We start from the raw sequence: 16759 nt of genomic DNA, 5'->3' as shown, positions 1-16759 counted from the left end.
TGGGTTGAAAGTTCTTTTCTTTAAGGATGTTGAATATTGGCCCCCACTCTCTTCTGTCTTGTAGGGTTTCTGCTGAGAGATCTGCTGTGAGTCTGATGGGCTTCCCTTTATGGGTAACCTGACCTTTCTCTCTGCCTGCACTCAGTATTTTCTCTTTCGTTTCAACACTGGTGAATCTGGCGATTATGTGCCTTGAGGTTGGTCTTCTTGAGGAATATCTTTGTGGTGTTCTCTGTATTACCTGGAGTTGAATATTGTCCTGCCTTGCTAGATTGGGAAAGTTTTCCTGAATAATATCCTGAAGCGTATTTTCCAGCTTGGATTGATTCTCTTCGTCACATTCAGGTACACCTATCAAACGTAGATTAGGTCTTTTCACATAGTCCCATATTTCTTGGAGACTTTGCTTGTTCTTCTTTATCCTTTTTTCTCTAATCTTGTCTTTTTGTTTTATTTCATGAAGTTGGTCTTCGACCTCTGATATCTTTTCTTCTGCATGATCAATTCGGCTGTTAAAAGTTGTGCATAGTTCGCGAAGTTCTCGTGTTGTATTTTTCAGCTCCATTAATTCACTTATATTCCTCTCTAAACTGCGTGTTATTGTTAACATTTCGTCAAACCTTTTTTCAAAGTTCTTAGTTTCTTTGCATTGGGTTAGAACAAGTTCTTTTAATTCCCAGGAGTTTCTTATCATCCACTTTTTAAAGTCAGCTTCTGCTAATGGAACACAGTCTTTCTCCATTAGGCCTTGTTCTATTGCTGATGAGGAACTGTGATCCCCTGTAGAGGGAGAGGCGTTCTGATTTGGGGTATTCTCAGCCTTTTTAGGCTGGTTTCTTCCCTTCGTTATAAATTTATCCATCTGTGGTCTTTATAATTACCGTCTTTATAGTTGGGTTTCTGAATGGACGTCCAACTTGTTGATTCCCGGCGCTAGAATCTGAGCAACCCACTGCGCCGGCCAAAACAGCGGTTTTAAGATTGATGGTGCTTTTCTGACTCTGCACCAAGAACCGCCACACCAAGGCAGCGGCAAAACCGCCTCACCGGCCTCAAGAATTGCGCTGGCGACACGTGGGTCTCCTCCGCTGGGAATCTCCTGGTGCCTGAGCAACAAAAATTGATCTGAAAGTGTGGCATCCTTTCGTTCTATGCTCTTTCAGTGGGAGCTACAATCCCGAGCTGCTAGTGATCAGTCAAGGTGAAAAATTAACCCTTAAATATGTCCAAGTTCTGGGAGTTACCCCAGAGCCTATGAATATTGCATTATATCAAAAAAAGGAAACTTTTCAAATGTGATTAAATTAAAGATCTTTACATGACGAGATTACCCTTAATTATACATCTGGGCTCCACGTAATAACACTATTTATAAGGGGGATACAGGAGGAGTAAGAGTCAGAGGAGAAACAGATGTCATAATGGAAGTACAGACTGAAGTGCTACACTTTGAAGTTGAAGGAAGAGACCACTAGACAGGAAACACAGGCAACCATAAGAAGGCAAAGAAAGCAAGGAAACCGAGTACACCCCCAGAGCCTCCGGAAATAACCAGCCCTACCAACACCTTGAATTCAGCTTCATGATTTTGGACTTCTGACCCCTGAGTTGTAAGAAAATAGATATAAAGACTATTAAGCCACAGTGAAATTGCTTTGTCACATTCTGCAATGTATTCTGGGATTCCTTGACCTCCTAAATTATTATTTAACAAATTTTCATACCTAAATTTTTAATATTTGTTCTCTAAAGTTCTATGGATTTGGAGAAATGCATCATATCATGCATCCACAATTATAGCACCATACTGTATAGTTTTAACACTGTAAGAAATCCTTTGTATTTCAGTTAACCTTCCCCTCACCACTAACTTTAGGAAATCTCTAATTATGTCACTGTTGCTAGAGTTTTGCTTTTCCAGAATTTTGTATAATTTGAATCATACAATATGTAGTATTTTCAAAAATAATTCTTTCACTTAGCAATGTTTTTAAGATTTATCCATATCTTTTTATGTATAATGGTTCTTATTGCCAAGCAGTATTTTGTTGTATAAATGTACCAGCATTTTTATCCATTCATTTGTTAAAAGATATCATGGTTGTTTCTAATTTTTCTGACAATTATGAATACACTTTCTACAAATATGTACACTCAAGTTTTTGTGTGATGTACGTTATCTAGAGAGGTCAACTGACAAATGAAGACTCTTATGTTATGTTTGGAGAGGCTTATGAATTTTATGCCAAAAGAAAAAGGTATCATAGGTCAATGAGAGGCTGGGAAGGTAGAGGGCGTATTTTTGTGATGCTTAATACTGAGTGTCAATTTGATTGGATTGAAGGATGCAAAATATTGATCCTAGGTGTGTCTGGGTTTTGCCAAAGGAGATTAACATTTGAGTCAGTGGGCTAAGAAAAGCAGACCCACCCTTAAACTGGGTGAGAACCATCTAATGAGCTACTGGCATATCTAGAATATAAAGCAGGCCAAAAAAAAAAAANTTTTTTTTTTTTTTTTTTTGAGATGGTCTCAAAAAAAAAGTGCGTTGAGAGTGCATGCACTCTGTTGCCCAGGTCAGAGTGCACTTGTGAGCTCCATTTACAGTTCACTGCGGCCTTGACCTTCCAGGTACAGGCGATCCTCCCACCTCCAGCCTCCAAAGCAGCAGGGACCACAGGTGTGTGCCACCACACCTAGCTAGTATTTTTTATGATTTTGGTAGCAACAGGTTCTCCCTGTGTTGCCCAGGCTGATCTGGAACTCCTAGCCTCAAGCGATCTTCCCACCTTGGCCTCCCAAAGTGCTGGGATTACAGGCGTGAGTCACCAAGCCTGGTCAGCAGTCACTTTCATTCTCACTTCACTGGAGAGGAAGGCTCAGAGGCTAGTGAGTGGCCCAGGAGCATGCTGCCAGTGCTAAAAACTGCTGGAGTGACATTTTCCCACTGGCTCTCAATCCTGGCTGTATATTAAGAGTCAGAGGGGAGAACTTTTTAAAATTGCAGTGCTTGAACCTCACCCAGTCCAATTAAACAGAATCACCAGAGATGGATGGCTTTAAAAAAGATCTCCAGGCAGGGCACTGCAGCTCATGCCTGTTATCCTAGCCCTTTGGGAGGTCAAGGTGGGTAGATCACTTGAGGTCAGGAGTACGAGATCAGCTTGACCAACATGGTGAAACCCCAGCTCTACTAAAAGAGAAATAGGAAATTAGCTGGGTGCGGTGGTGTACACCTGTAATCCCAGCTACTTGGGAGGCTGAGGCAGGAGAATTGCTCGAACCCAGGAGGCGTAGGTTGCAGTGAGCCAAGATGTTGCCATTGCCCTCCAGTCTGGGCAACAAGAGCGGAAGTCTTATCTCAAAAAAACAAAACAAAACAAAAAAAATTTCCAGATGACTAGTGTGCAGCCTGAGCCGTGAGTCTCGGCTTTAGACCAGAGCTGCTCAGACTTAAACGTGTGTGCAAGTCGTTGGCGGCCAAGTTATAATGCCAGGGATTCAGTGGCTTTGGGGTGGGGCCCGAGGCTGCATTGCTAACAAGCCTCCAGGTGGTGCCACTCTGCTCACTGCAGATGCTGTAGGCAGTGTGGTCACTTGGTCAGTTGCTAGTTAAGACTCACTATGGGCCAGGTGTGGTAGCTCACACCTGTCATCCTAACACTTAGGGAGGCTGAGGCAGGCAGATTGCCTGAGCTCAGGAGTTTGAGACCACCCTGGGGGTGACATGGTGAAACCCCATCTCTACTAAAATACAAAAAATCAGCCAGGCTTGGTGGCATGTGCCTGTAATTCCAGCTACTGGGAGGCTGAAGCATGATAATTGCTTGAATCCAGAAAACAAAACAAAACAAAAAAGAATTGCTTGAATCCGGAAGGCAGGTGGACATTGCAGTGAGCCGAGATCGTGCCACTGCACGCCAGCTTGGGTGACAGTGAAAGTCTGTCTTAAAAAAAAAAAGACTCACTCACTGTATCGGCTACTCACAGTTGACCCTGAAGCTCTCTGGGAAGTAGTGACTCATGACTCATTTATTTATTAAGTTTTGCTGTTGCCCAAGCTGGTCTTGAACTCCTGGCCTCAAGCCATCCTCCCACCCTCAGCCTCCCAAAGTGTTGTGATTACAGGTGTGAGCCACCCTCTCACCCAAGAGCCCCTCTTTTAACTAGATGACGAGCCAGGTTTCTGCTTCGGACAGGCTCTTTAGTTCTCCGCCCATTTAGCCTCATGGTGGGAGAGATGCTGCTGGGATTTTGGGTGAAAGCTGGTTCTGGTTCTTGCAGGAGCCTCACGACACCTGAGGGAGGTGTGATCAGGCAGGACTGGCGTCTACACTGAGACTCAACTAGGGCAGGCCTCAGAAGCAGGGACTGAAGGGAGATGGGTGGGTGAGTGGATTTGGGGAGTTGGGGCCAAGCCTGAAGGCTGGGCAGAACCTTTCAAAGGTCAACACAATCCATGCCATTGTCTTTAGAGGGCCCTGATCTATTGGAAGTAAAATCCTCTAACTGCGCATGTCATCTGGAAGGAAACTACAAAAACCTAAATCTGAGACTTGTCAGGAATGTGCTGCTGAGTCAAAGGGTTTTCCTGGCTCACCTCCATGGATGGTGACGGTAGAAGGCAAGACCTGTCCTAGCTGAACCTGGCAGGTGGTGTAGGCAGAAGGCCCAGGTTTGGGGTATGGCAGGCGGGCGGTCAGGGAGGTGAGGTGGGGTCCCAGTGCTGATGCAGGGGCAGTTGGCGAGGGCTTGGCCTCAGAACAAGGCAGGAGTCCAGCCGTGAGGATGACTTGCTGAGTCACCGGGCTGAGCTGGGCGCGGCACTCAGCCCCCCTGACTGGGCCCAGCTGGGGCAGCAGATGGTGGAGAGGCCTCAGCTGTGGGGGGTATGGGGGGGTCATCAGTCAATGAGCCAATGGAGGCTGTTCCCAGAGCCCGCTTCCAACCTTGCATGGCTTTCTAGAGTTCAGATCTTCCCTGGGGGGCCTCAGAGCCCAGTCTGTACCTCCGCTCAGAGCCCCAGCCCTTCCTCTTCTCCCATCTGGTTTCCTGGCCAGGTTTCTGCCCTGCAGAGAACCCACCAAGGGAGCAGTGGAAAAAACTTTGCTTGGCAGTGAAGTCCCTACTTGCTGTTCCATCCCTGCAGCTGGGGTGAAACAAGATTTGCCACTGACCAGTAAACAACCGAGGCTTAAACCGGCGTGCCAGGTCAGATGGGGAGCCCCCGGCACTGGTTACATTCCCTAGATCCCACACTGGATAGGAAAGCTGGGCCTCAGGCACTCTTACCTCCCCTGCAGTCAGACAGGGTGGATGAAGAGCCAGGCTCTGTTCCGAGTGCTTTATGTGCTAACTTGGTTGATGATTTTGTAGATGAGGAAATAGGCATGGGGTGGTCAAGGGACTTGTCCAAGATCACTGATCCCAAAATGGTGAGAGCCAAGATCCAGGCATCCTGGCTGGGCATGGTGGCTCCATCTGTAATCCCAGTGCTTTTGGAAGCTAAGGCTGGATGATGACTTAAGGCTAGGATTTTGAGACCAACCTGGACAACAAAGACCTTACACCTACAAAAAATTAAAAATTAGCTAGGTGTGGTGGTATGTACCTCCAGTCCCAGTTACTCGGGAGACTGAGATGGTCCCTTGAGCTGAGGAGTTCAAGGCTGCAGTGAGCCATAATTTACACCACTGCACTCCAGCCTGGGCAACAAAGAGACCTTATCCCCCCGGCCCCCCGCCCAAAAAAAAAGGTCCAGATCCAGTAAGTCCCAGCCCTCTGGACTCTAGGAAGTTGCCTTTCCAGAACTGCGCCCAGTATTGTAGAGCAACTGGGGAGTGAAATCAAAGCTGGGCAGCACAGGGCAATAGGAAGAAAAGACAAGGTCCCCTTAAGAGTGGCGAGAGGAGGGCCGGGCGTGGTGGTTCATACCTAGAATCCCAGCACTTTGGGAGGCCGAGGTGGGTGGATCACAAGGTGGGGAGTTCGAGACCAACCCAACCAACACCATCTCTACTGAAAATACCAAAATTAGCCAGGCATGGTGGTGTGTGCCTGTAGTCCAACCTACTAGGGGGTGCTGAGGCAAGAGAATCGCTTGAACCCAGGAGGTGGAGGTTGCAGTGAGCTGAGATCATGCCACCACACTCCAGCCCGGGCGACAGAAGACTTGTCTCAGAAAAAAAAAAAAAAAAGTAGCAACTCTGATTGTTAGACAAGCTACCCTCCTAGAAATGAGGGGAAAGTAACTTTGAACAAAAATGAGCAACAGAAAAGTATTCAGTTCAGATCTCATAAAAAGTTGTAAGATGAAAGAATGAGCAGCAGAATAACCTACCTGTGATGTGGAGTGTGCCAGGAAAACATCCAAACTGTAACCTCTTTCAAAATGAGGCAAGGCAGTAAGGAAACAATATAAAAACATGAAAACAGCCCATCAGATTTGTAAGCCTTGGCAGTTCAGTTCAGAATGGGTGCCCCAATGACGGGACCATGATGTCTCTCTAGAAAGACAGGACCAGGCGTTCCACCAGGGTTCTAGTCCCAACAGTACCACTAACTTGCTGTGTGGCCTTGAAGGATTCATTGTCCCTATCTGGGGCTCAACTATTTAGAACTCCATTGTCCAATATGGGATCAACCAGACATGTTTGGCAATTTAAATTAAAATCACCTGAGTGTAGTAGCTCACACCTCTAATCCCAGCACTTTAGGAAGCTGAGGCAGGAGGATTGCTTGAGCCCAGCAGTTCGAGACCAGCCTAGGCAACATAGCAGAACCTCATCTCTGCAGGAAAAAAAAAAAAAAAATATTGCTAGGCCTGGTGGCATATATCTGTAATCCCAGCTAATTGGAAGGCTGAGGTGGGAGGATCGCTTGAGGCTGGAGGTTGAGGCTGCAGTGAGCCATGATTGTGCCACTGTACTCCTGCCTGGTCAACAGAACAAGACCTTGTCTCAAAAAATAATTTAAAAATTTAGTTCCTCAGATGCACCAGCCACATTTTATTTTTTCCAAGATGGAGTATTGCTTTGTCTTCCAGAGCCAGAGTGCAATGATGAGATCTCTGCTCACAGCAACCTCTGCCTCCGGGGTTCAAGCAATTCTCCTGCCTCAGCCTCCCGAGTAGCTGGGATTACAGGTGTATGCCACCATGCCCAGCTAATTTTTGTATTTTTAGTAGAGACAGGGTTTCATCATGTTGACCAGGCTGGTCTCAAACTCCCGACCTCAGATGATCCACCTGCCCCAGCCTCCCAAAATGCTGTGAGCCACAGTGCCCAGCCGCTAGCCACATTTTAAGTGTTCAGGAGCCACATGTGGATGTGGTTAGTCCAAAGACAGCACAGATTTAGAATATTTCCATCATTGTAGAAGTTTCCATTGGACACTGCTGAGTTAAAGGGTTTTTCAACAAGTGGGGGAGTGCAATGGTGTGGCCGTAAGGCAGTGTGGGGTGATGGGGACTGTGGTAGGTGGGGAAGCTTGTGTTCCATCTGAAGGGGCGGCTGAGGCTTGACTGTAGGCTGTGTTGCTGGTCTTCTAATTCTTCAAGTGAAGCAGGAATTGGGATTTTGTGAAGATTCACAATTTCTAAACAAAAAGTTGAAATTTTACGGATTGTAGGACTCAAGTATAACTCTTCTCTTGGGCTGTATCCAGCCTTTCTTCTGTAATTCATGGCTCCTGCCTGTTTTTCCTAGGCCAGGTCACTCCCTTCTTCCCTTGCATTTCTCACCTGGGGTGGGAGGCTGGGCAGATGGTGGAACTGATGAAAAGCCACTTTTTTTGTGACAGTCTCGCTCTGCCTCCCATAATGCTGGGATTATAGGGATGTGGCACTGCACCTGGCCAGATATTTTTGAGGCCACAACCAGACAAAAGAGCCTCCTCATCAGCTGGGTGCAGTGGCTCACACCTGTAATCCCAGTACTTTGGTAGGCAGAGGTGAGCAGGCCAGGAGTTCGAGACGAGCCTGGGCAACATAATGAGACCTCATCTCTACAAAAAAAAAAAAAGACATGGTGGCGTGCACCTGTAGTCTTAGCTATTCAGGAGGCTGAGGCTAGAGGATTGCTTGAGGCCAGGAGTTTGTGGCTTTTGTGAGCTATGATTGTACCACTGCACTCTAGCCTGAGCAACAGAATGAGACCCTGTCTCAAAAAATAGAGAAGCCTGACATGAGTCTCTTAAGGATGAGGCTCTGGAGCACCTAGTAAATGGTTCCATTTGTGTGACTCAAAGGGACATGTCCAAAGTCCGAGGGGTGCTGGGGGCAGGGATGGGGCTTAGGTAGGGTGTGTGGCACTCCACTCAGGATTCAGAAGCAGATGGATGGGATGGGTGAAATATGATCATTATCCCCCTTCTCCTTCCTCTCCACCCCACCCTTGCTCACAACTGCGGGAGCTGAGGGTGAGAGAACTGGGGGTGAAGGGGTGAGAGCGATTTGCAGTGTTTCTAATGCAGTTGGTCCTGTGGAAGCCTCAGTTCCATCTGGGATCCCTTTCACGAGCGGTGGGCCAGGTCTTCATATTCATCCCAGGATTACTGAGAGTGTAGGAACAGGGGCGGGGGTGTAGACACAGCTCATGCAAACATTTCCTTGTGTCTGTTATGGCTGAATCCTAGGCACTGCACTACCTGAGGCATACAGATATTCTTTGGCTATGGGCTGATGTTTGAATACAGCCAGGGCCTCAGGATTCTCAAAGCCTGCCCCTGCCCCCAGAGGAGCCAGACAGCTCCTCAGAGCCACTGCCTGTTAAGTGCTGGACAAGGCCACGTCACTGCCTCCATGGCTCCCCACTCTCCCAGCTTGCTGTATTTCTCCACCTTAGGGACTGGGAGTGCCTTGATCTGAAGCCCTTTGCAGTGCTGGTAGCAGTGTAGGTGAAGTGGTTGATGGGAGTGAGGGAACGGAATGGGCAAGGAAGCCTGAGCCTCTGTGGCTCACTGCATCAAGCAGTTCTTGGCAAAGGTATGGTCAGGATAGGCTGTGTCATCTTGGGTGGAGTGAAGACGGGGAACATGCGGATATGGACAGGAAAGGGTGCGGTGGCCTGGCTGGAGGAGGTGAGGCCGTATCCCACCAAGGGCCTCTCTCCAGACTCATGCCTGCCCCAGCCCAGGCTCCCCAGGCTCATCCTGTGTCCTCTCCCTTACCTGCCAGTCATCTTCTGGTGAGCTCTGGGCTTAGGAGTCACCATGGCAACTGAAGAGTTCATCATCCGCATCCCCCCATACCACTACATCCACGTGCTGGACCAGAACAGCAACGTGTCCCATGTGGAGGTTGGGCCAAAGACCTACATCCGGCAGGACAACGAGAGGTAGGTGTTGGGGAGACTCAGGGCTGTGGGGGCCCATGGGTCTGGCTGGCGTGATCATCCTTTTCCTCCTCCCTGTTCCCAAGCAGGAGTGGCCCTCGCTTGGGTGATAGGTTTCTCTCATTTGGTGTCTCCTGTGGTAGTGGAGACCTGGTCCCAAGTCCTCAGGCCTCACACCTCTTCTCATCTTCCTGCAGGGTGCTGTTTGCCCCCATGCGCATGGTGACCGTCCCCCCACGCCACTACTGCACAGTGGCCAACCCTGTGTCGCGGGATGCCCAGGGCTCGGTGCTGTTTGATGTCACAGGGCAAGTTCGGCTTCGCCACGCTGACCTCGAGATCAGGCTGGCCCAGGACCCTTTCCCCCTGTACCCAGGGGAGGTGCTGGAAAAGGTACCTGGCTTCCTCACTCCCTCTGCCCTCCCCTACCTATGCTCCACTTGCCTTGGGCTCTGGACTGCCTTTTCTTTAAACATTTTTTTCTAGATGCTGTTAATTTTTTTTTTTTTTTAAGGCAGCGGTTCGCTCTTGTCACCCAGGCTGGAGTGCAATGGCATGATCTCGGCTACCTGCAACCTCCGCCTCCTGGGTTCAAGCGATTCTCCTGCCTCAGCCTCCCCAGTCCTCCCGAGTAACTGGGATTACAGGCACCTGCCACCACACCCGGCAAATTTCTGTAGTTTTGGTAGGGACAGGGTTTCATCATGTTGGCCAGGCTGGTCTCAAACTCCTGACCTCAGGTGATCCGCCTGCCTTGGCCTCCCAAAGTGCTGGAATTACAGGCATGAGCCACTGTACCCGGCCTATACTAAATGGAAAACAAACCAGGGCAGTGGGAGGGGTGGGCAGAGACACTTGCCGGCTGTCACCAAGGGTGGAATTGACTCACTGTACCTCCACTCACCTCCAGCCGCCCCCGTCCTGCACACATGCCTCAAACACACTTGCCTCTTTTCTGAGAACTGCCAGCCCATCTCATCCACTAATTTCCCAGGCTCCAGTGCCTGCCTGAAGTGCCCAGCCAGTCTGGCATTAAATAACATGTGCCAAGGTTAAGCACTTCATTCACCCAGTGCCAGACACTGGTGGGCAGTGCCAAAGCAGCAGTGACAAGCCCAGGCCTAGGCCGTGCCTGTTCTAGGAGAAGCCGTCACAGGCCGGAACCTGCAGCCAGCCTCTTGTCTCCCTTGGCCTCAGGCCTGGGCCTGAGCAGGTGAGCGTCCCACCTTCATTCCCTTACCTGTTCTCCCATCTTTACCTTCTGGCCATTCAATGCTTTTTTACTGACTTTACTAACCTGTGCCACTTGATCCTGAATGCATAATGGCAGGACCTGGGGAGCTTTTAGACATTCATGTCCACTTAGGTGCAGACAGTTTTGGGGAAGAAGTGTGTGTGTAGAGAGAAAATGGAGAATGATTAAGATGATACCCCTTAAGGAATCCAAGTGAAGAGTACATAGGGATTTTTGTACTTTTAAAATTTTTTTTAATTGAGACTGGATCTCCTCCTGTTGCCTAGACCGGAGTGCAGTGGAATGATCAGAGCTCACTCAGCCTCGACCTCCTGCACTCAAACGATCCTTCTACCTTGTTCTCCCAAAATTCTGGGATTAGAGGCGTGAGCCACCATGCCCTCTAAGCTTTCATTTTAAAGAACACATTCGGCCGGGCACAGTGGCTTATGCCTGTAATCCCAGCACTTTGGGAGGCTGAGGTGGGCAGAATACTTGAGGTCAGGAATTCAAGACCAGCCTGGCCAACATGGCGAAACCCCATCGCTACTAAACATACAACAATTAGCCAGATGTGGTGGCGTGCACTTGTAATCTCAGCTACTCAGGAGGCTGAGGCATGAGAATCCCTTGAACCTGGAGGCAGAAGTTGCAGTGAGCTGGTATCATGCTACTGCACTCCAGCCTGGGTGACAAAGCAAGACTCTGTCTCAAAAAAAAAAAAAAAAAAAAATTAGCTGGAAGTAGTAACACACACTTGTAATCCCAGCTACTCAGGAGGCTGAGGCGGGAGGATCACATGAGCCTGGAAGGTTGAGGCTGCAGTGAGCCATGGTTATACCACTGCAGTCCAGCCTGGATCTGGATCACACAGAGAGACCCTGTCCCCCTTCCCCCCAAAAGAAGCCAGCTTTTCCTTTGAGCCCAGTTTCAATTCAAAGGGCCTCTCTAACTTCTCCTTCATCTGAACACCTGAAGAACCTCTCACCCTGGGAGTATCTGTAGTCTGCTGGGACAGAATGGTTGACATCTGTGTGTTATCACCCTGCTGGAATTTAAACTTCATGAAGACGGGATATGTTCTCGCCACCACAACCAGGGTGCCCTGTAGGGAAAGGCGCTCAGAGCGGCAAGCCTCCACCCTGCTCTCTAGCTGGTGTTCGGCCAGTGGGTGGAGTGGAGTCGCTCTGCCCGCTCCTCCAGCCTGGGACCAGGCTCATCAGAGTCAGGCGCAGGGCAGGCTTCACTCAAGACCAGAGTTCAAGTCTTGATTGTTTCTCACTAGCTGTGTGACCTTGGTTATGTCTCCTGATCTTTTATCTTTTTTGAGACAAGGTCTTGCTCTGTCTCAAGAGAGACAGACTGGAGTGCAATGGTACAGTCGTAGCTCACTGAAGCTTTAACCTCCTGGGCTCAAGTGATCCTCCTGCCTCAGCCTCCCAAGTAGCTGGGACTACAGGTGTGGACCACCATGCCTGGCTAAATTTTTTTTTTTTTTAAGAGATGGGGTCTTGCTATGTTGTCCAGGCTGGTCTTGAATGTCTGAGCTCAAGTGATTCTCCTACCTCAGCCTCCCAAAGTGCTGGGATGACAGGCGAGAGCCACCACGCCTGGCCTCTACCCCGGTCCTACTTCAGGACATGCAGAGATGGATGCTGTGGACCTGCCTCCAGAGCATCAGGTGTGGCCCTACTGGGGTCACAGCACTGACTGTTCTATGTCCCCACCTTCCTCCCCACTAGGACATCACACCCCTGCAGGTGGTTCTGCCCAACACTGCCCTCCATCTGAAGGCACTGCTCGATTTTGAGGATAAAGATGGAGACAAAGTGGTGGCCGGAGACGAGTGGCTCTTCGAGGGACCTGGTAAGTTCTGTCTCCGCGGAGCCTAAGTCGGGGTCAGGGGCTCCCTGCCTTCCTGCCATAGCCCCAATACCTTCTGACCATCACCTTCCACGTCTTCTTCCCTCCCCAGGCACGTACATCCCCCGGAAGGAAGTGGAGGTCGTGGAGATCATTCAGGCCACCATCATCAGGCAGAACCAGGCTCTGCAGCTGAGGGCCCGCAAAGAGTGCTGGGACCGGGACGGCAAGGAAAGGGTGACAGGTGGGGCACTGAGGGGCAATGAGAGCAGGTGGGCAGGAGGGGCCCCCACTGCAGGGAAAACATAGAAAATTTAAGGAAAGCCTCCTGTAGCCCCAGAGAGGTGCTTTCCTGGTATCTTTTGAAAGCTGTTGAGGGCCGCCCACTGCCATTCTTTCCCCACCCCCGCTTCATGCTGTTTCCATTTGGGCTGGAAAATGATCATGGGGCCTGACGTAGCTTTTCCTTCCCCCACCTTCACAGTGAGCTATGGGCGGTAGCCATGTCTTATCTGATTCTGGATCAACAAAGCACATGTTTAAATACAGTTGACAAATGTGGGCCAGCAGGTACGGTGTCTCACACCTGTCATCTCAGCACTTTGCCTAGGTGGTGGATTGCCTGAGCCCAGGAGCTCAAAACCAGCTTGAGCAACACAGTGAGACCCCGTCTCTACAAATAATTTTAAAATTAGCCAGGCATTTTGGCATATGTCTGTAGTCCCAGCTACTTGGAAGGCTGAAGAGGGAGGATTGCTTGAGCCTAGGAGGTGGAGGCCGCAGTGAGCTGTGATTGCACCACTGCCCTCCATCCTGGGCAACAGAGGTACTACCTCAAGCCACTGCCATTCCCACTTTCTGTATAACAAAACTGGGACACAGAACGCTGGCTGCTTGCCCTGGGTTGTGGCCAGGCAGGGCGAGGCTGGGACCTGCATCCAGGCACTCTGGCTTCTCCAATAAACCCAAGGACATCCACAGCTCTACCAGAGGCAGTTCTGCTGCCTGTTTTAGGAGGATAAAAGTTGGTCTTTGGAGCTTAGAGAAGGCAAAGCACGCTGTCAGCATAGCAGCAACTTGGGCCTCAGGAAGGCTTTTAGGTGCGGTGGCTCACGCCTGGAATCCCAGCACCTTGGGAGGCCGAGGTGGGTGGATCACTTGTGGCCGAGAGTTTGAGACCAGCTTGGGCAACATGGTGAAACCCCATCTGTCCAAAAAATGCAAATATTAGCCAGGCATGGTAGCATGTGCCTGTAATTCCAGCTACTCAAGAGGCCGAGGCTTGAGAATCAGTTCGACTCAGGAGGCTGAGCTTGCAGTGAGCTGAGATCACAGCCTGGGTGACAGAAGGAGACTCCATCAAAAAAAAAAAAAAAAAAGTATTTTAAAATTCAACTGGAGTGGCAGCTTGTTTTCCTCTGGCTTCAAAAGAGTGAATAAGAGGACTGTAGTCAGGACCTTGAGCCTGGGCCAGTGGCGTCCCTTTGCCAATGAAATCTGCTAATCCCCTGAGTCTAGGCTGTGGGAGAGGCAGGTGGGGAGCAGGCTGGTGGACCCTCGTCACTTACCCTCCACTCTCGGCCCAGGGGAAGAATGGCTGGTCACCACAGTGGGGGCGTACCTCCCAGGGGTGTTTGAGGAAGTCCTGGATTTGGTGGATGCCGTGATCCTTACGGAAAAGGTTGGTGCTCTGGGGGCTGTGGTTTAAGGGACCTGGGGCTAGGGAACCTTCCGAGAGGCAGAGAATAGTGGCAGGATGGCATGAGAGTAAAAGAGAAGCAATAATTTTAGGATCACTTAAAAAAATTCAGAGATCACTGAGGAGTATTCTGGATCATCTGAAGGGTGAAATAGTCCTTCCTGGGCCAGGCGAAGTGGCTCATATCTGTAATCTCAGCAATTTGGAAGGCTGACGTGGGAGAATCACTTGAGACCAGAAGTCTGAGACCAGCCTGGGCAACATAGGGAGAACTTACCTCTACAAAAAATTTTAAAACAAGTTGGGTGTAGTAGAGCATGCCTGTAGTCCCAGCTACTCCAGAGGCTGAGGCAGGAGAATCACTTGAACCTGGGAGGCAGAGGTTGCAGTGAGCCATGGTCATGCCACTACACTCTAGCCTGGGAGACAGAGCAAGACTCTGTCTCAAAAAAAAAAAAAAGGCTGGCTGGGTGCAGTGGCTGACGCCTATAATCCTAACACTTGGGGAGGCCAAGATGGGTGGATCACCTGAAGTCAGATGTTTGAGACCAGATTGGCCAACATGGCAAAACCCTATGTCTACTAAAAATACAAAAATTAGCCAGATGTGGTTGTACGTGCCTGTAATCCCAGATACTCCGGAGGCTGAGGCAGGAGAATCGCTTGAACCCAGGAGGTGGAGGTTGCAGTGAGCCAAAATCACACCATTGCACTCCCGCCTAGGCAACAAGAATGAAACTCCGACTCAAAACCAAAAAATTTTAAAAAGCCCTCGATTGGTAGAAATTTCCCCTGAGACCTGGGAGCATTTGGTGGTTAATGAGGCTCACAGATCCCCTGAAGTTGGAGGCAGGTCACTCAAAAACCCAAATCTTGCTCTGCAGACAGCCCTGCACCTCCGGGCTCGGCGGAACTTCCAGGACTTCAGGGGGGTGTCCCGCCGCACTGGGGAGGAGTGGCTGGTGACCGTGCAGGACACGGAGGCCCACGTGCCAGATGTCCACGAGGAGGTGCTGGGGGTTGTGCCCATCACCACCCTGGGCCCCCGCAACTACTGTGTGATTCTTGACCCCGTCGGACAGGATGGCAAGAATCAGCTGGGGCAGAAACTCGTGGTCAAGGTGAGGCCCCGGCAATCCCCGCAGAGGATGACCCTGGGAGGCGAATGCCCTCGAGTGGCACGAGGCCCTCTGCCCTTTCTCCCTTCTTTCCTTCAGACGCACGTTCTAGGAACACCTGTGCCTTTGCATGCTTAGTTCTCACACGCCTGAGACATTGGCCCATTTGATTCCTGGCAGCCTTCAACTTACCCTTCAGACCTGAAGTTACTTCCTCTTCTGGGAAGGCCTTCTGGCTGCCCCCCAGCCCGAGACCCTGAAACTCTCTGATACAGTCATGTGTCACTTACCAATGGGGATACATTCCGAGAAATGGTCGTTAGATAACTTTGTCTTTGTGCAAAAGAGTGCACTTACGTAAACCTAGATGGCACAGCCTACTATACACCTAGGCTAGATGACGTAGCCTGCCCCGAGGCTGCCCACCTGCACAGCATGTGACTGTCCTGAATACTGCAGGCAGCTGAACACAATGGTAAGTACTTGTGTATATAACCATAGAAAAGGCACTGTAAAAATACGGTATAAGGCCAGCTGCAGTGGCTCATGCCTGTAATCACAGCACTTTGGGAGGCCGATGTAGGTGGATCACTTGAGGTCAGGAGTTTCAAGACCAGCCTGGCCAACGTCGGGAAATCCCTTTCTACTAAAAATGCAAAAGTATGCTGGGTGTGGTGGCACACACATGTAATTCCAGTTACTTGGGAGGCCGAGGCACAAGAATCACTTGAACCCAGGAAGTCCAGCCTGCAGTGAGCCAAGATTGTGCCATTGGACTCCAGCCTGGGTGACAGAGGGAGACTGTCTCAAGAAAAAAAAACAAGAAAACCCCAAAACTCCATTATAATCTTACAGGACCACCTTGTGCAGTCAGTAGTGCCCTGAACTAGCACACGGTGACTATTTCACATATTTTATGTTCTGGTGTTCGCTTCGCTTTGTCATCTTTTGTAAAACAAACCTCATGGTGTACCCTCTCCCACCCCGTACCTCATCCCCTGTCTGAACTATATGTGGGAATACCAGGAGTTGCCAAACTCGTTCTGTAAAGGGGGCTGGATGGTAGATATTCCAGGCTCCGTGAGTCATCATTTCCGTGAAAGTTCTTCAACTATGCTGTTATGTCAGGAAAGCAGCATGGGCAGTACGTAAACAAGCGAGTACTGCTGCATTCCTGGAATATTTTATTTGCAAAAACAGGAGGCAGAAAAAGTAGAAATAGGCCAGGGGCAGTGGCTCACACCTGTAATCCCAGCACTTTGTGAGGCCAAGGTGGGCGGATCACCTGAGGTCAGGAATTGGAAAGCAGCCTGGCCAACATGGCGAAACCCCGACTCTACTAAAAATACAAAAAAAATTATCTGGGCGTGGTATCAGGCGCCTGTAATCCCAGCTACTCTGGAGGCTGAGGCAGGAGAATCACTTGAACCCAGAAGGCAGAGGTTGTAGTGAGCTGAGATTGCACCGCTGCACTCTAGCCCAAGTGACAGAGTGAGACTCTGTCTCAAAAAAA

The 16759-nt window shown here is 49.8% G+C and overlaps 1 protein-coding gene across 1 annotated transcript in view; it reads left to right on the top strand.

Annotated features, from left to right (window-relative positions):
- The window catches only part of LOC108296629 (major vault protein), a 31810-nt gene that overhangs the window by 4109 nt on the left and 10942 nt on the right, over positions 1 to 16759 (top strand). The window contains exons 2-7 of the mRNA XM_017519115.2: positions 9176 to 9335; positions 9530 to 9725; positions 12309 to 12432; positions 12542 to 12673; positions 14016 to 14110; positions 15013 to 15249. Coding sequence (XP_017374604.1) covers positions 9211 to 9335; positions 9530 to 9725; positions 12309 to 12432; positions 12542 to 12673; positions 14016 to 14110; positions 15013 to 15249 — 909 coding nt within the window. The 5' untranslated portion in view covers positions 9176 to 9210. The remainder of the gene's footprint in view (positions 1 to 9175; positions 9336 to 9529; positions 9726 to 12308; positions 12433 to 12541; positions 12674 to 14015; positions 14111 to 15012; positions 15250 to 16759) is intronic.

Source organism: Cebus imitator, unplaced genomic scaffold (genome assembly GCF_001604975.1).
Source record: "Cebus imitator isolate Cc_AM_T3 unplaced genomic scaffold, Cebus_imitator-1.0 Scaffold729, whole genome shotgun sequence".
Taxonomy (NCBI): Eukaryota; Metazoa; Chordata; class Mammalia; order Primates; family Cebidae; genus Cebus; species Cebus imitator.
The sequence above is the reverse complement of the archived record's forward strand: the minus strand, read 5'-3'. Positions and strand labels throughout refer to the sequence as shown.